At 41.4% G+C, this 19,411-nt stretch overlaps 1 protein-coding gene across 9 annotated transcripts in view; it reads left to right on the top strand.

Moving 5' to 3' along the window:
* Window positions 1-16,490, top strand: part of CHN2 (chimerin 2) — a 392,195-nt gene extending 375,705 nt beyond the window's left edge. For 3 of the 9 annotated variants that reach the window (XM_011972229.1, XM_011972230.1, XM_011972233.1), the window contains 5 exons: window positions 1,885-2,058; window positions 6,865-6,942; window positions 9,362-9,499; window positions 11,434-11,539; window positions 14,704-16,490. In XM_011972229.1, the coding sequence (XP_011827619.1) occupies window positions 1,885-2,058; window positions 6,865-6,942; window positions 9,362-9,499; window positions 11,434-11,539; window positions 14,704-14,875 (668 nt within the window). In that variant the 3' untranslated portion in view covers window positions 14,876-16,490. The remainder of the gene's footprint in view (window positions 1-1,884; window positions 2,059-6,864; window positions 6,943-9,361; window positions 9,500-11,433; window positions 11,540-14,703) is intronic. The other 6 variants (XM_011972236.1, XM_011972231.1, XM_011972232.1 and 3 more) reach the window with 5 other exon arrangements.
* Window positions 16,491-19,411: the final 2,921 nt, after the last annotated feature.

Here is a 19,411-nt window from a genome sequence, read left to right as displayed (position 1 = left end):
AAAAAAAGAAAAAATTTCTGGAGATGGCCATTGGTAGTGCTTGCATAACAGCATGAATGTACTTAATGCCACCAAATCATACACTTAAAAATGGTTAAAATGATAAATTTATCCGAATTTTTTTAAAAAATTAAGTTTGTAAGACATACTAAATTCCTAATGAAATCACTGAAGAATAGCTGGGCAGATATACTTACATTTTTTATCACCATATTTGCTATTGATTTTATTTGACCTAACACATATAGTACTTAACTATATTTCAGACACTATGCTAAACACTTTATTAACTTTTATTTGAGCCTCATGGCTAATGCCAGGGGGTAGGTGCTATTATGATCTTCTATAAAAGAAGATTCAACAAGAAACCCAGCCAACTCTATTTAGCGCAGTTAGCCAAAATTTACATTCACTAGATAGAGGTATCAAAATATTATTGAAGTCACTTGAGCTTTGTTGAATTTCTCATGTTGATAAAGATGAATTCGAACTTTTTTTTTTTTTCTTACTTTGGAAGGAGGGTAGATAGAGAACTCAAGCCAATAAAAATTACATGAAAATCAGTTAGAAATTACCACTGATTTTACAAAAGTTTAGATCCTCTCAAGTTCTTAGTGTGCTTAAGTGCTATTTTATAAAGCAGATGACTACAATATTCCTTATCGTGTGTGCACATGTGTTATTCTTTGTGCCTAGGAAAACAGTATTAAAAGACGGTTTGAGTAGACAGCACATCAACTTTGAACAACTTCAGCATTGAATGTAGACTGTGCTTTTTTATTTTTTATTTTTGGAGACGGAGTCTCTCTCTGTCACCAGGCTGGAGTGCAGTGGCGCAATCTCAGCTTACTGCAACCTCTGCCTCCTGGGTTCAAGTGATTCTCCTGCCTCAGCCTCCTGAGTAGCTGGGATTACAGGGGTCCACCACCATGCCCAGTTAATTTTTGTATTTTTAGTAGAGACAGGGTTTCACCATGTTGGCTGGTCTCAAACTCCTTGCCTCAGGCAATCTGCCCACCTGCCTCGGCCTCCCAAAGTGCTGGGATTACAGGCATGAGCCACCGTGCCTGGCCAACTGTGCCTTTTTATCGTCAGAGAAATTCCATCAGTGGATATCAACTGCTAACAGGCTTTTCATGTGTTCATTGAACTTTAAAAGCACCTTTTTCAGCTTTGGGGTTTCATATGAACTTTATAAATAATCATCACATTACATTACACGGCATTGGTATAAACTCTCAAGTACTCCTACTGGTGTATATAGTTAGGCATTATTTCCACTCACAGGTGTCAAAATAAGGCACCTAGAAAGGAAAGCGGCCTACCCAAACTGCCCAAGGAGAAAGGGATTGGAAACGATGGGGCAACCTTCCAGGAAAGGGGAGAAGGATACCAGTGGTCATGGACTCCTCAAAGCAAAGATTAGAGGGTCCTGCGGAAAGAGTAACTCTGCCTCCCACACAAGCAGCATCGAGAGCTTAAAGGAAACAGCCTGGAACAAACCCTAGGTGCCCTTTATAAGCCAGGACTGTCTGGGAATCCAAACCCAAAATCCTACTTGTGGACCCAAAGGGTTCCAGCCTGAAACAGGAAAATATATACAAAAAAACCTGATCAATTACCTAAGCTGTCTCATATGTTCTGTTCTCAAGGTCCAACGACAGAGAAGGCTTAATGAGAAAAATGGAATCATATACGGGTTTAGTGATTAGAGATGATACTCATATTTATCCTGTAGACAGTATCACCTAGAAATGGGATAGATGTTCCAGAGAAATATGTCAAACCCTTGGGTGGTGATATTTTTATTTTTGGCAACATATAATTTGGGTTGTGCTTTGACAAAAGGGCTGGGCTAAGCTAATGTGGCTTCTTTGTTTACAGACTGTGGATTGAACGTACACAAACAGTGTTCCAAGCACGTTCCCAATGACTGCCAACCTGATCTCAAGAGGATCAAGAAAGTATACTGTTGTGACCTCACAACACTTGTGAAGGCTCACAACACTCAGAGACCCATGGTGGTGGACATTTGCATTCGGGAAATTGAAGCAAGAGGTTTGGAAAATACTTCCTATTATAGTAGCATAGTGATTTTATTTTTATTGTTTGTTTTTACTGTTGTCAAGGAAACAGAATTGCTCTACTACTCTTGGGAAAATGACCTAGGCATGTGTGCGCGCACCCACACTCATTCTGTCTCACAGATAGACTCAATCCAACCAGCTCTATCAATTTCCATTCTATATATAAGCCATGCATATATGCATTCAAAAAATGTTTACTGAACATTTATTACATGCTGGGCATTGAGGTAATAAAGGTCACCATTCTCACCATCAAGAAATTCATACTTCAGCTGTGTGCAGTGGCTCACGCCTGTAATCCCAGCAGACGCTGAGGCCAGACAATCACTTGAGCCCAGGAGTTCAAGACCAGCATGGGCAACATAGTGAGACCCCATCTCTACAAGTTTTTTTTTTTTTTAATTAGCCCGATGTGGTGGTACACACCTGTAGTTCCAGCTACTCGGGAGGCTAAGGCATGGAAGAAATTCATACTTTAGAGTGGGCAATCAGGAGCAAATAAACAAATATTGTGGATGGCTGTGTTCAAGGTACCACAGAGTCACAAAGGAAAATGTTTTAATCCTATTTAAGGACAATGGGAAAAGGTTATGGCAGAGGTGAGGCTTGAATTGGATCTTTGAAAAAAAGGTGCTTCTATTAAGAAATTGTTGAGCAACACATGCATCTCCTACCATATAAAAATGTGCTCCTAATATTCATTGTTTATTTCAAAGAGGAGAGTTCAAAGATTTAAAAGATCTGTTCAATGAAAAATAAACAGGGAAGAAAGAAACATTTCAAAAAACTGTTCTTTTTATTTATTTATTTATTTATTTATTTATTTATTTTTTTTTTATTATACTTTAAGTTCTAGGGTACATATGTAACAAACCTGCACGTTGTGCACAAAAAATGTTCTTTATGTTGTACATGAGTCACTTTTCCTTTATTTGTGCTTTCTTTGGCCACTGTTCAGTATCAGAATGTTCACTGATGTTGCTGGATGTAACTTGGGTGATTTGGCCATGTATAGAGCCTTTTTGTAAGGTTTAAACCACTTTTGCCATGTATCATATTCTGTTATACTTGGTATCCATTATTGTGTCCTAACTGGCTTAATATATTTTATACATATATATTCATTGGTGAACTACCCCATTTTTTCCAAAGCACAACTAAAGAGGATGTCATAACTTATTATCCCAACCCTTTTAGAGAGAGGAAACTATTCCCTTTTCTGTGGAGGGGGAAAACCGTAGCTATCCTGTTCCTTGAGAACTTGCTAATTTAATCCCAGAGTGTAGAAATGCCTTCTATCTTTTCACCACTGTGGCTGACAGAGCTTAATGAGTGCTTTGGGATCTGGTGAACATATTAATCCAGTGGCTAAACTGGGTAAGAGGAAAGGAGGGATTCTCTGCCTCCGGATGAGTGGTTGGGACAAGTGGCCCTGGGCCCTGCAGTTTGAGGTCAGATTATCAGCCTCTCCAGAGCCTGCAATCAGGGCTTTTCTGAAGAAGCTGGGGTCCTCCCATTGTGATCCTTAGCAGAGACAACTGATAATTCAGGCAACATTACTGACATGTCTAACATTTAAGAATAGGGGGCACTGCACTGATTTTGCCTAGTACAAGAGTGAGATAGAGTAGCACAAATTAGGAATTGATGCCCAAAGAGTGGGCATCAACAGCACAGGGATTAGAGCCCCAGGTATTAGGGGCCTAAGCATGCAAGCAGAACCAGAGAATGGGCTGAGAGAAATTTGTGTGACACTCACATACCCAGCTGTGGAGCCACCACCGCCAACATTTTTCTCTGTCTTCCATTCGTAAAAAATTCCTTATTGTTCTCCAAATGTTCTTTTATGTTCATTTGTCTCTCCATGATGTGGTAGAGTGAAAAGATCAAGGACTTGAAGTTAAATTCTCAGCCCTGTCTCTTACTGGCTGTAGCACGACCTTGGGCAAGTTACTTACTGTATTTGCATATCTGTTTCTTCATCTATAATATGAATGGAATCAACTGTACCTCATAAGGTGGTTGGCGAGGATTAAAGTGACTTGATACATAAATGGACCTAGTACAGCGTTCAGTCTACCGAACTCAATCTGTGTTAATTTTATGTTTTCTTGGAATGACCCACACCCATACCTCCACCTCCAAATCTGTCTAACTATATTACGTAGCCTGTACATCTCAATGCTGTCACAGAGACCCTAAATAACAGTGCCTTTGACAAGATAGAAATCTATTTCTCTCCCCAGTAATAGTCCAGGTACCCAGGAGCAGTCCAGGAATAGTTTGTTCCCCCATGGCAGGAACCCAGGCACTGCAGCTTGTTGCTCTGTCCTGCTTGAGTACTATCCTGCGTGCACAATCGCAGCTGGCCACCACCATCTCATCTGCATTTCACTCAACAGGAAGCGGAAAAGAGCATCCTCAGTTCCTTTAAGGCCACAGAAGCCATAAATGTCACCTCTGCTCCCACATGGGCCAGAGTTTACTGGCCACTGCAATGGATATTGTTCTAAAAATCAAAGGGGCCGTTACAACAGAAGAATGGGAGAACAAATATTGGAAGGATAGCTGGCAGCTTCTGCTACTCTGGCAAACTCTAACCATCCTTTATCATTTCCTTCAAAGATTAGCTTCTTTAAAAAGCATCTCGATGTAATACAGGGTGATGCTTTGCTCAGTGAAGCATGGGCTAAAATCAGGAAAATTACCCCCATTTAATTATACTCTAAACCATACAACTTGGTGTATTGTTTAAAGCATAGTTTTTTTTTTTTTTAAGTTATGGGATACATGTGCAGAATGTGCAGGTTTGTTACATAGGTATACATGTGCCATGGTGATTTGCTGCACCTATCAACCCATCATCTAAGTGTTAGGTTCTGTATGCATTAGGTATTTGTCCTAATGCTCTCCTTCCCCTTGACCCCCACCCTCCAGCAGGCCCCAGTGTGTGATGTTCCCCTCCCTGTGTCCACGAGTTCTCACTGTTCAACTCCCACTTATGAGTGAGAACAAAAGCATGGGTTTTTCTATGTTCCTTGAAAACCTGGATTTCTTTGAAAGTGACTCAGTAAATCTTATGACTGAATGTTTGTTTCTCCTACCCCACCACATTTACATGTTGAAGCCCTAATCACCAGTGTGATTGTCTTTGGAGATGGAGGTCTCCAAAGAAGTAATTAAGGCTAAATAAGGTCCTAAGGGAGGGACCCTAAACAGTATGACTAATGTCCTTATGAGAAGAGACACCAAAGAGCAAGCTCTCTCTCTCACTCTCCATGCACATATACCAAGGAAAGGACGTGTGAGAGAAGGTGGCCATCTATGAGCCAGAAAGAGAGCCTCACCAGAGGCCAGAACTTTGATTCATCCATCAACAGGCAGGGTTCAATGTTCACTGCTAGGGGCTCCCATAATCCACTGGGTCTGTGCCTCTGTGCCTCTGTGGCAGTGCATGTTCCAACTGGAATGAGATGTGCTCATATGCACCAACATCGTAGAACAGGATGACCCACAAGTTTCGTCTTGTGTGACAACTACAGTTGATCAGTAGTGGTCACCTGAGCAATTGGAACTGAGATGAATTCTGAGGCTAAATAGGGCTCAGTGGGAAAAAAGGCTGAGATCAACTAAGAGCATCTGTCATGGTCACAGGAGGGATGAGGGGAAGTATTCGTGATTTACGTCATGTATTTGTTGTCTTTGATGCATACCTAATGAAGACCCTTATATACGGCAGATAATACATACTCCATAAATGTTTTCCAAATAAAAAAACAAGAGCATATGTGAGTTATCAAGGGTTTGGCAGAATATATGGCAGCAGCAGCAGAAGCTATTTGTTTGCTTATCTTTACGGTAGCTATAGTTTTGATAGCAGCTAGTTTGTGCCATACAAAGTCTGAAATCCGGTCCTTTATCTCTGCTCATACTTTTGGGAACTGACTTGTTTTTAGGACATATCTTAACAAATCAATAAACTCCAGGAACAGAAACCAAGTCTTTTTTTCTTAGCCTAAATTTGCAGTGATCCAATTTCCAGAAGCAATAACTAAAACTTTATTTTCCTGCATCTGTTTGTATAATCAGTTGTCTAAAAGTATAACAAGTAATCATTTTTAATTAAACAGTTAACATAGTCTTATTTACAAGTAAACATGAAAGGCTGTAATAGTCTAATTTTTTCCAATAAAATCAGAGTAATACATATTAGATATCCACATACATACACATGTGTATCTAGTACAGTGCTACATACAATATAGCACATGGATTAAGATGATGCTAGGTACCCCACTTACCCTGCTGTGATTATTACACATTTTATGCCTGTATCAAGATACCTCATATACCCCATAAATACATACACCTACTACGTACCCACAGAACTTAATAAAAGAAAGATGATGCTAGGAAGAAGGCTTGCTTCCTACAATGATGAAATTCGTGTCCAGCAAGCTCATGAACAAAGGAAAGGAAGTAAGGGAACGGTCCATGAGAATCTTAAATATCAGTTCTCTTTGCAAAGCGGAGAAGGATGAAGACCGGATTTACACTGAGATCTCCACTGCTACATGGGCAAATGAGAACAGACTTGCCTGGAAATTGAGACAGACAAGTCCAAGTTCCGATGCAACTGTGTGTGATAAATAAGATCGCTGTCTATGTTTGCTCATTTCCTGATAGCATGTAGTGTAGATGTGAAATTAGAGTCTTTTTTTTTTTTTCAGATGTTTCAAGAAGCTAAAGTTAGTCTCTCTCTCTCTCTCTCTCTCAGGATTAAAATCGGAAGGCCTTTACAGAGTCTCTGGGTTCACTGAACACATTGAAGACGTCAAAATGGCATTTGACAGAGGTAAGCTTGTACTTTCTTGAATGCCATCTGACATCCTAACACCCTTCTCGTTTGGAACTAGATTTTAATCATAGCAGAAATGGGGTTTCAGAACTACTAAGAGTTGTTCTTCAAGAAACGGAGGAATAATGGCTTACAAATCTCATGTTTCTGCCTCACTGGGCAAAGTGTTTCCTTCGCAGCCATTGACAAGTGATCACTGTCAACGAGCAGACAATCCATATGGCATTGGAGTACCCGTCTGCATCCCCTGTCTCAGGATCCCATTCTTCTCCTTCTCTCAAAGCTCCAAAGAAGGGATCATAAGGATGGGAGGGCACCCCCAGCACTAATGTAGGGGAAGGCAGTGGACGTGTAGGAGGGAACTGCTTTTGTTCTTTATAACTGTGGTGTATATTCTCTAGAACATACTATCTCTTAAGTCAGATATCATGGCCATCCTGGGGATCCTGTTAAAAATACGGGTCACTGAGACCCAACTTGAAGACTCATTCAGAAAGCTGGATAAGCCCAAGAATCTGTATTTCTAATAAGCAATCCAAGAATTCTGGCACAGCCAGTGAAGACATGGAACCCCTACTGGATAGAGCCTACTGGATAGAGCCTCTACTTTGTAGTGTGGTATATGAAATCAGTGAGGTTGCCCTCCCTCTCTCTTTAGACTTCTCTCCAGTTCCTCCTCCCTACTCTACTGTACACTCCAGCAATCCTGAAATACACCCTATTTGCTGCCATGAAGAAGTGCCTCGGCTCACATTGTCCTGTCTATCTGAAATGTATTCACCTCTCTGCCTAGCAAACACCTATAATCAGGGGTCAGCTCAAGCCTTTCCTCCTTGAGGAAGCCTCGCTGACGGCCCCAAGCTAACCTCAGAGCTCAACTTCCTTTTCCCACACCCCACCCCCCACATTCCCCACACTTCTTCAGCATAGCAATCTTCCCATTTCCTTGTCATTGTTGAGTTGCATGTCTGACATGTCAATCTAACTGGAACTGTTGGTTGGCAGAGAGTATCTCTTTTCTTTGGTTCATCAGGGCTTAATGGTGCTTGGCACATGACAGCTTCTCAATAACTGCTTGCTAAATATGTAAATAATGAAATAAACATGGCATATCTTCTATGTTTTTACTGTTTTCTATACATCAGCAGCTTTTTTTATCTTCAGAACCAAATTTGCTGAGGCATTTATTCTTTTAATTCTTTATGTAAAAGATATTAAGAATTCCTATATGATTAAAACATTTTTATCCAAAAAATGTCATAGGCTATGACAAATTGGACTGGTGTTTCCTAATGGTAAAACTAAAAGTCAAAAAATGTCTTGAGAATTATTGTTAGAAATGGTAAGAAATATAGGCCAGGCACGGTGGCGGATACCTAGAATCCCAGCACTTTGGGAGGTGGAAACGGAGCAGGTCAGAACTTCTGTGCTGATCCTTTGTACTGCCTACAAAGAAATAATTCTGGACCAACAATAAATACCAGATACATTAGTATAATATATTTAAAGTGCTGAAGTGAAATAACTGTCAAAATAGGCCGGGCACAGTGGCTCACACCTGTAATCCCAGCACTTTGAGAGGCTGAGATGGGTGGATCACTTGAGGTAGGAGTTCGAGACCAGCCTGGCCAACATAGCAAAACTCCCCCCTCTACTAAAAATACAAAAATTAGCCAGGCGTGGTGGCACGTGCCTGTAATCCCAGCTACTCAGGAGGCTGAGGCATGAGAATTGCTTGAACCCGGGAGGCGGAGGTTGCAGTGAACCAAGATTGCACCACTGCACTCCAGCCTGGGCTACAGAGTGAGACTCTGTCTCACCAAAAAAAAAAAAAAAAAATGATAAGAAATATAACATCACACATCCATGAGAAAAGGGTAAAGTTTCCCAGATTAAATTCCTAGGGGATCAGGGAGGAAGGATCAAGTTAAAAAAAACAAATAAACAAACCCCTTCAGTGAACCTGAAAGAAACAATAAGAACTGAAACTATTCAACAATCATTTTGTGAATGTGACTTCCAAATCCAAGTCTAAAAAACACTGGTGGAAATGTATTAGAGCTTCTTGATGTTCTCTTGTTTCAGATTAGATTGTCATTTTATTATGAACCTTTGTGTCTATAATACAAATTATTGTGCTAAATTTCTATTTAGCAAATTACCAGGGGTGGGGACCCAAAGCACTGTTTGAAGTTTGTTTTATCACCCATTTGCCTGCACAAACCCTCAGAGCCTACCTCCCTCTCACCAAACACCCTTCTGTTGCCTCCTACACTTCAGTGTTACTAGAACCCAAAAGAGTTAGCTGAGACTTGTCAGGGAGCATTCACCATTGGATTTTTTTTTTTTTCCTTTCTGTACATGCCTTGGCGAAATAAGGTCCTAATTAGGACTTGAATCACTGATTGTTTTTCAGATGGTGAAAAGGCCGATATATCTGCCAATGTCTATCCAGACATAAACATCATCACTGGAGCCCTTAAACTGTATTTCAGAGACTTACCCATCCCTGTCATCACATATGATACCTACTCCAAATTTATAGATGCAGCAAGTAAGTACTTCAAATTAACTTTTTATTTTTAAGAAATTTTTAAGTACAATGCTTTTGACCTTCAGAAAATTAAAACTCAGAACTGTTTAAATTATTGCATTTGTACCTGTCTTGTCAAGTGAGGGCACAACGGTAAATAGATGACCAGGCATAGTTCAACAGCTGACTTGAACCAGTTCTAAGAACTCTGTGGACTGACGTATGTGTCAGGCAGTTCTGTCTGCATCATTCCTTGTATGCTGGGAACCAACACAGTCAGGCCTATTCCGTGTTGAAAGCATGAATATTTCTGTCGCAGAAAAAAAAAAAAATCTTCAGTGAGGACTGACTAGATCATGGGGATCCAATCTTTTGTCTTCCCTGGGCCACATTGGAAGAAGAATAATTGTCTTGGGCCACACATAAAATATACTAACATTAATGATAGCTTTAATGATAATTTTAAATAATTTTTAAATAAATTATTTTAAAATCTTATAATGTTTTAAGGTTTACAAATTTGTCCTGGGCCATATTCAAAGCTGTCCTGGGCATGTGCGGCCCACAGGCTGCGGGCTGAACAAGCTTGGTCTAGATTAACTACTTTTATCTGTTAGGCAGAATTTCATTCCTAATCAGTTAAAGTCACAACCAAGTTTTGTCTACTGATGCTGTTCAAAATGAACAGAAGGCCAGAATATACTGTGTCAAGCAGTATACTAGAACGTCTCACCAGTGCCTTCTAGTTTAATTCCCTCATTTACCCCATGTGGCAAATCTTATAATCCCATTTTACAGAGAAGAAAAGCAAGGCTTGGAGAGCTGAGCTCATGCTTCCAGGAATGGGACATCAGGATTTGCCTTCCATCAGCCCAGGGTTGCTCATTCAGTGTTTGGCACTTGGGCCCACTGCTGTAGGAGAGAAAAGAGAGTGAAAAGGGGGCAGGTCTGGAGGAAGGGACTACACTTTGCCCAGGAAGAGGCAAAAGGGACCAAAGGGAGCTTCAGATGCTGAGACACATGACACAGAAGTCAAGCTCACTTTGAGGAAGTTTTTGCTTATTGTTGTTGTTTTTATTTAAAAAAAAAAAAAAACCTTTAAAGGTTGAAAAGTTTAGGTATGCTGTTAAATATAGTAATGAGATGCCTGATGGGGAGACACAAAGGCAGGCTGGGATCAGTGTGAGATGCACTTTTCAGATGAGCTGAGGCCCTGACCCCGGTAAGACTATTCCCTCCTTCCGGGGCCCTAGTGGTCCTGGCAAAGAAGGTTCTAGCATCCTCTACTCCAGGAGGAATAGCGGGAGGGTTTTCTTTGAGTAGCTGCCAGTACCTATCAGAGACCCAAAAGCCAGAAGCATGTACTCTTCCTCCCATTGTTAATGTGTCCAGTCTCCACTTCCTAACCTGGGCTGTGCACTGGGGTTAAGCATGCCAACACTATAGTGAGAAGTGCCATGAGTGCAGGCTGAGTTGGGTGGCTCATTGCCAATGTCCTTGCCTTGTAAAATGTATTAGGTTTGTAGAAGTCTGCCAGAGAAAGACTCATTAGACAACTTCAAGGGAATAGTACTGTATATGGTGCAGTTTAAATTAAAACTTGTGGGAGTGATATTTCTAGCAAATATACTGTTCAGAAGAAAGCAAAGCACAGTCTGCACATATGCTCCGTGACTGTATGCATTCTGCTGGCTTACGGATTCATGGAGGGCAAGGACAGTGTCCAGCCTCTGGCCACCCAGAGGACATTCAATAAGCATGTGGTGCTCAGCCTCAAACTCTTTCCTGAATGACACAGGACACCAACAAATTGATTAAGTGAAACAGTGCTTGGATTGCATCAATTTAATAGAATCGTTCCCCCATTTCTGGCTAAAACAAAAACTTCTTGTTACTTCTCTAAAAACTTGAATGCCACCCTCTGAACTAATACCCATCATGCATGAACTTCACAGAAATCTCCAATGCAGATGAGAGGCTGGAAGCCGTCCATGAAGTGCTGATGCTGCTGCCTCCTGCCCACTATGAAACCCTCCGGTACCTAATGATCCACCTCAAAAAGTAAGCTTATGCCTCATGCACAAAGCCTGCTCTGCCCCTAGAGCAATTAATGCATAAGGAAAAGTGGACGGCATTCCTCCCCAGCCCCCTGAGGGGACCGAGCCACCAGCCCCAGCCATAACTGCTGGAGCTTCACCGTGCCAGGAGCCACGCCAGGCACTTTCAGTGTATCATGCCTATGAAAGGGGCACCATTGCGGTGGCTCACGCCTGTAATCCCAGCACTTTGGGAGGCCGAGGCAGGCAGATCATGAGGTCAGGAGATCGAGACCATCCTGGCTAACACGGTGAAACCCTGTCTCTACTAAAAATACAAAAACTTAGCCGGGCATGGTGGCAGGCGCCTGTAGTCCCAGCTACCTAGGAGGCTGAGGCAGGAGAATGGCATGAACCCGGGAGGCAGAGCTGGCAGTGAGCCGAGATCATGCCACTGCACTCCAGCCTGGGTGACAGAGCGAGACTCCATGTCAAAAAAAAAAAAAAAGTTGGGGGGGGGCACCATTAGGGGCCTCGTGTCACTCGTGAGATTGCTGACACTTGGGGAGGTTACATAGCTGATTTGAAGAGGTGAAGCCAGGATCCCAGGCAGACTGATGCACAGCCTTTACCTACTCTGCCTCTGTGTCTGCCATCTTCATCTGACACAAGCCCTGTACTCTGTGTCCTGTTCGTCCCCCTGTTGCTTGCCCCTTTCCAGGCTCCTGAGCCTGCCTGCCTCCTGGGAGAGCACATTTCCAGCCTGATCTCTTATTTTTCTGGATGTGTGAGTTCTATATCATTAAGTAACAAACTTCTCCCAAAACTTAGTGGCTTAAAACAGTAAACATTTATTATCTCATAGTTTCCAAGGGTCAGGAATCCAGGTGTGAATCAGCTGGCTGCCTCCAGTTCAAGGTCTGTAATGAGGCTGCAGTCTTATCTGAAGGCTTGATGCACCTGTAATCCCAGCTACTTGGGAGGCTGAGACAGGAGAATTGCTTGAACCCAGGAGACAAAGGCTACAGTGAGCAAAGATTGCACCACTGCACTCCATCCTGGGCAACAGAATGAGACTCTGTCTCAAGAAAAAAAAAATTCACTCCTGAAGGCTTGATGGTGGTAGCATCCATCTCCAAGCCCACTCACATGGTTGTTGGCAGGATTCAGTTCCTTAAAGGCTGTTGGACTGAAGGCTTCACTCCCTCACCAACTGTTTGCTGGAGTCAACCCTCAGTTCCTTGCCATGTGCATTTCTCCATAGGCAGTTTAAATTAAAACTCGTGGGAGTGATATTTCTAGCAAATCTACTAGAAGCCAACTGGCTTCTCTCAGAACAAGAAAGCAAGAACACCCAATATGAAAGACAGTCTTTTTGTAACCTAATCTCAGAAGTGACATCCTATTGCTTTTGCCATGTTTTATCTGTTAGAAGCAAATCAAGTCCAGCCCATACTTTAGGGGAAGGGATGCAGGGTGTAAATTACAGGAGGCATATCACTGAGGTCCATTTCAGAGAGTACCTGCGGCACACAGAACTATCTGTGTGAGTGTGTGGGAGACAGAGATGGAGACATCTGGATGTTTATGGGACACTAGAACCTCTGGTGACACTACTCTCCCTAAACCTTGTCTCTCTCTCTCTCACTGCACATGTGTAATGAGGTTGATGAATTGGTGTTATAACATTGGAAGGATCAGGGCACATCTGTGTTCCTCTGTGTTTTTGAAAGACATTTGGCAGCAGCCCATTCTTTGACAAAATGAACCAAAAATTGTCTACATTGACCAGTTCACAGATCTACTTAGTAAGTGAAAAGAGGCAAACTGAGGACTGTATAAACAGTAGGTATTGAGGTTTTATTTTTCTACCTTTTAAGACATACAATATTGTTGCTCAGATTCAGGGTGACAGGTGATGGTAACATTTAGCTCAGAATATTCCCATTTTGATTAATTTGTTGAATTTAGGAGTACAAGTAATTTTTAGATAATTATGGTGTCACATCTGGCTTTCAGTCAGTTGTAAAATATTTATTGTGATCAATATCCAGTTACAATTTGGAAGGCAAAGTACCATTACCAGAAAAAATGCTGACACCTTTCAGCTGAACCTTAAATGCCAATAATACTGTATCTTTTTCATAGTGGGTTTGCTAGCCATCTTGTTCGGTCAGGCATAGTGCCTGACTTAAGAGGAAGCTGTGAGCACTTTGATGGTGAGAAATGTCCTCTTTCCAACCTTGCTCTTAGCTTTGTGGCATGGACATGACACAAACTGGGTTGACCTTAAAATAATACTCAATGGCTAATCCTAATGAGTTATAAGGAAATAGAAAGGGATGGCTTTCTATGCACAACCTAAACACATTTTAATTATATTTTGCTCTTTTTTGGAGAACCCACTCCCTTTTACATCTATTAGGAACATTCTGAAACTTAAATTTGTGAAAACATAACTCTGGGAGATTGTAATTTTATTCCATGAGGAAGATATTAAACCAACTTTGCAGTTTGAATTTTATTCTTAAAGGCTCTGCAGTTCTTATCTGGATGTCAAAATGATGATTCTTCATTTCAACTGCTGTAGACCTCATCCTGTGGGAACTAGAAATAATGTCCAACTGCCTTCCAGTTTGGCCACATTCCAGCCATTCCCCCACCCCATGATAACGGCCTGGTTCTTCCTAAATTCATGACAGCCCATTCTACACATAACCTTTCTCCTCTGGCACCAGTCCTCCCAGCAGACAGGGATCCTGCCCTTCCCTTCCCACTCTCCAGCATACAGACCAGCAGGAAGCCACAAGAGGAAAAAAAGCCTTCCGTATGAGGCCTGTGAAAGGACCATGGACCAGCCTCAGAATCTGCTGCCCCTACAAACCAGTATTCCTTAAATGATAGTTCCATATTGACTTAATAAGGAGGACTAATTTTCTAATTTAAAAAATTGTGTTCCTGCCAGATTCACATATGTAATTCATTTCCACTGGCAAAGGCAATGTCAACAATATAAAACAAAAAATCGGTCAATTACCCTTCAAAAATACCTTTCTGCCATTCTGATTCCCAATTTTTTCTTGCAATTTCCTGAACCAGAGATGTTCTTGGGACTTACATACATAATCAATACAGAAAATCAATCCTCAAGTCTCCATAACATCTCTGTTCTGTATGTTTGTTTTGCAGGGTTACTATGAATGAAAAAGACAATTTCATGAATGCAGAAAATCTGGGGATCGTGTTTGGGCCCACTCTGATGAGGCCCCCTGAGGACAGCACCCTTACCACCCTGCATGATATGCGGTACCAAAAGCTGATTGTGCAGATTTTAATAGAAAACGAAGACGTTTTATTCTAATCCATCAGGGAAATGAGTTGAATGGCCTAAGCCCCATCCAAGTTGACAAAGCTAAAGGAATAAAAACTTTTCTTACCACTTGATTTGTTTTCCAAACAAGTGCTAGAATTTGCTGGACTGCAGAGGATCGCTGAGTGGGGTACTGTGTCTCATAGACATGCGCCACCTCCACATGAGAACAAGGGTGAAGGTGACGGAAGCCCCCTCACCTTGGGTCTTTTGCTGTGCCTCCTATGTATGTCTGGTTTGCTGGAAGAGTGATTAATACATCTTTAATTTATTAAAAACAATGTAGACCTTTAAATTTCAGTCTTATTGGTAATAAAAGGGAACTTAACTCATAAAGGTACTTGATACAGTTATACATTTTCCACTTACAAAAAGAAGACAATTCTGTTCAATGTTAAATGAAACCTATATCATAAAACATATTTTTATTTTAGCCACAAGAATGTTATTTTTAGCAAATAGAACTCAATGCAGTGCATTGGTTATTACCCTGTGTACCTTGTCCCTCATTTTGCTGTGACACCCTGAAAAAGCTGACCACAAATGCAGTATTATCTCGACATACCTCTGTCCTCCTCAGTGCTTTTCAATGAAATTTCACCTGCCCTTTGTGTTCCTGCTTTTGACAGTTTTTGCTCTTAAGCACTGGCATTCTTCTATTGTATGGTATATATTTATAGCAATTGTAGGATGCTCTGAAATGTCCACCAATTTTCTTTTCATACAAATTTTGTGAATTCCCAAAGTATGCTTTGGAATTGGTCATAGTCTTTTCGTATCATGAATGTGTATCCCAGAAGATACAGAATGCGGTCATTTTACCTGAAATTATTTGAGAACACTGGATGTATCTGGTCTGTGTAAAAAGTTAGCACTTTCCCTCTTTTCTTCCTGGCCAAGCCCTCTGAATTCATCTGTTAATATCAAATTGTATTTTTGCCACATTTCTGTATTGGTGAAAAGCGAATCTGCAGAATTGTCAATGTTTTTCATTTTTGTTCTAGAAACCTATTTTTTAAAGTGAGAATAAGGTTGGTTTTTACCAAATATTTGTTCCTCCTTGACAAAAGTAGCTCTGTGTGGATAATTCAATATGATTTTATTACTATAGTTCCATTCTCTTGGTTATATTTATCTTAGCATGAGCCTTTCACACCAAGATTTCTATATTTTGTAACATAGGTGAAATATTTAAAACATCAAAAACTGTAAATCTAGATTTTTAAAAAATCCAACCACAATGTCTTTTCCTTTGATTGAGATGATTTGTGTAAACTCACCAATCTTGCTTTGGAGTGAGCAGAAGAGAATGACTGTGTTACGTGGAGCATCACCGTGTGACTGTTGACCTGAACAGTCCCAAGGGCTATGCAGATGGACTCCATTGGCACACAGAGGTCAGAATGGTTTGACCTCTTCCCTGCTATTATCCCTCCTCCCAACTGTACAGCTTTGTCTGTTGTAGTTTATGTACTTCTTGATACTGTCAAAAAATTATCTGGAAATGGTTTTATTTTGTGAAGTGAACAATACTTTGTAATTTATGATAGTGTAAATGGAAGGCAAAGCATCACATGTATTAAATTCTTCTGTCTATTATTCTGGAGTATGTGCAAGAAGGTGGTTTGGAGGGGTGGGGTGGTGGATCGTCAAAACATTGTTTCCAGATAGTTGTTGGCAACAGATTTTCAGTCATCACTGAAACACAATGAGAAAACAGCATCCCATTGAGTCCCCACTCCTTCTGCAAGCTTCCTTCTAGAGAGCCTGCTTCAAGATTAAGGCTCTGAGGCTCCACATTCACTTTCTATAAGCCCCACTGCATGGATGCATCGTCATACAGAGGTGAACCGTTTAGGGCAAATCACCCTAGGCCACTTGGAGGGTAGCAGAACAAGAATTTTAAAGTCACAAAGCCCTGAGCTTGATCCCAGATCTGTCCATTTAGTACTACCTGCATATAACCGTGGGTAATTTGCGGCTCTGAAAAACTGAGGATGATATTCTGATTGTGACATCTTAAATGAAATTTATGTTCTAGGGTAATTAGTAATAGTTATTTCTCATTATTACCATTTTAGAAGGGGAAAGGATATAACATGGAAGCAGGGATGGAAGAAGCATAAGCAAAGGATTTGTCACAGGTTCAATCCAAGTCCAAATAGCACTAAAGGATATAACAGGGCTCCATAATGGGTAATGAGGTTCGCTTGACTCCTTTTCTCAAATGTGATTTCAACACTTGATCCCCTCTTCCTTTAGTCTGAAGCCAGCTCACCCACACCTGTCTTCCCCACCATCTGGCAGCCTGACATGGCTCCCCTTACCTGGCTTGAAATTCCTGCTATTGGAATAACTCTGGTAGTTAGACCATCACGAAGGCAGCACTGTTTCCAGAAACCCACTGTTAAATTGTCAACAATTAAGTTGTGGGAAGTGGAACAGGAGCAGTGTTGGTGGGAGAATGCAGTGGTAAAGATGGGAGGAGACCCCTTTTTCTTTCTTCCATTGCCATAAATGGGCATTCCCGATGACCTGATCTCCACAGCTCGGAGGGGCTGCTGCAGATGTCAAGGATAACAGCCTAGAAGGGAAGAGAGAGGAAGAGAGAAGGTTAAGGGAAGGACAGTGAAGAAAGCATCAGAAAGAAACATACCATATAGATGAAGGATTGCCTGGGCTGTCCTGGCTCCTATGAAAACCCAACTCAGCTTATACATTCCTAAGTTTATCAATCTCGTGTATAATCAGTCTTTCATTTTAAAAATGTAACATTAACTTTTAACCAGTATTTATCAAACATTTATTAATGAGCCAGACACTGAATATTTGGAGGCGAGGAAAAGGCTTATCGCACTGGAAGAATTAAACAATAAAGTTAGTCCGGCTAGAGAGAGAAAACTGATCATGTTAAAGGTTTTGGACTCCAAGGGGAATGGGTACTACATATTTGTCTCCAGGCAGAGAACGTAGGAGGTGCTAGCCATAAGGGCCATTTCCAAGGTCGGTGCTGTCTTTCTCTCTACTCTACCATCCTAAGCTTATTGTTATTTCCCCTTGGGTTTTGGCTCACATAGTTATAAGGCGGCTACAAAGACCACCAAGTCAATGCCTTTCTCTTCTTGTGCGTCCCATTAAGAGGAAAACTTTCCTAGGAGTCCCATGTATGGTAGACAGCGACACCTGACAGCAATTACTTAAGCATACCCTGAGAATGATGCTGTGTGGCAAACACACCTGAATGTGTATTTGGACTTCCGAGGAACTGGGAGTGGCAAACCTGGAGATTACTTTCTCATCTATGAGGAATATCTGAGCCCCCGCCCGGTCCTATGGATCAAGACCCTTTGAGTTCAATGAAGGTTGCCAGCTGGAGGTTGTTAGGGGAAGGGTGCTAAGTGAAAATGCTCTATAAACTGCATGCTTTTTACAAGCGGCAGCGGTTCTCTGGCCCAGCCTACCACCGCTAGAACATGTGGTCCTCCTGTCCAGCCTGCTGCCACTGGACCGCTCTGTATATAAGTTTCCTACTAAAAACACTCTGTCTTGTTTACTGGCTCTGGGTCTTTGCTTTGGCCTCTTGAACCTGGTGCCATCCCTACTGAAGTTAATAGGGGTCCTGAATGACACTCCCCAACATACAATCCCTTATATTGGCCAGAATTGCATTGCATGCATGTGACTAAACCAGTCACTGGCAAGGGGAATGAGATCACCAGGATTAGTTTAGAACAGTGGTTCACAACGTGAGATCCCTTGATCAGCAACAGCATGAACTGGGACTTGTTAAAAAGGCAAATTCTCTTGCCTGCCTCACTGAATCCAGGGGAAGGATTCTGCGATCTTTTTCTTTTTTCTTTCTTTTTTTTTTTTTTTTAACAAGTCCTTCAGGTAATTCTATTGATTGAGCAATCAGGACTTACACCTGACCTGGGGTTGGATCCAACTTACTCAAGATGTTTGGATACCTGAAACGAACCAGGATTCATTAGCAAAGAAAGGGGCTTTGCAGCACTGTGAAGGTTGTTCAAATTCTCAGAAGTGGTAGAGAACTTTCCCCACCCATACACTCCTCCCTTCATAACCAAGATCTCCATGGGTCCCACTCCTATAACCATATTATCAACTCCATCTCTAATGTAACACTGTCTAAACTATAAGCTTCATGAGGACTGGAATCCCATCTGCTTTGCTCACCATCCTATCCAACCTTTACCCAGCACTGTGCTAGCACACAGTAGCCAACCCCAAACTTTTATAAATTAATGGCTTGTTCCTTCTACAAATACTGCACTCAAATGTCCCATTTTTATGTGGTAGTGGAGGGGAATAATTCGAGAAGCAGATTCTGAAAATGCACACTAACTCTTGTCCGTCATTTGGAGCTGTGGCTAACATCTGAACTCTTCGGTTATTGAAGCTTTCTCCTTGAACAGGGGCTTTTCCTTAGGAAACAGACCTCTTTAGCTCACTCTTCAGCATGTTCTTTCTCCTTTTCCCCAGAAGGAATGATTAAGCTTCAAAATA

This window comes from Mandrillus leucophaeus, unplaced genomic scaffold (assembly GCF_000951045.1).
Source record: "Mandrillus leucophaeus isolate KB7577 unplaced genomic scaffold, Mleu.le_1.0 Scaffold128, whole genome shotgun sequence".
NCBI lineage: Eukaryota > Metazoa > Chordata > Mammalia > Primates > Cercopithecidae > Mandrillus > Mandrillus leucophaeus.
Note: the sequence above shows the minus strand (reverse complement) of the source record. Positions and strands in the feature narration are given on the sequence as shown.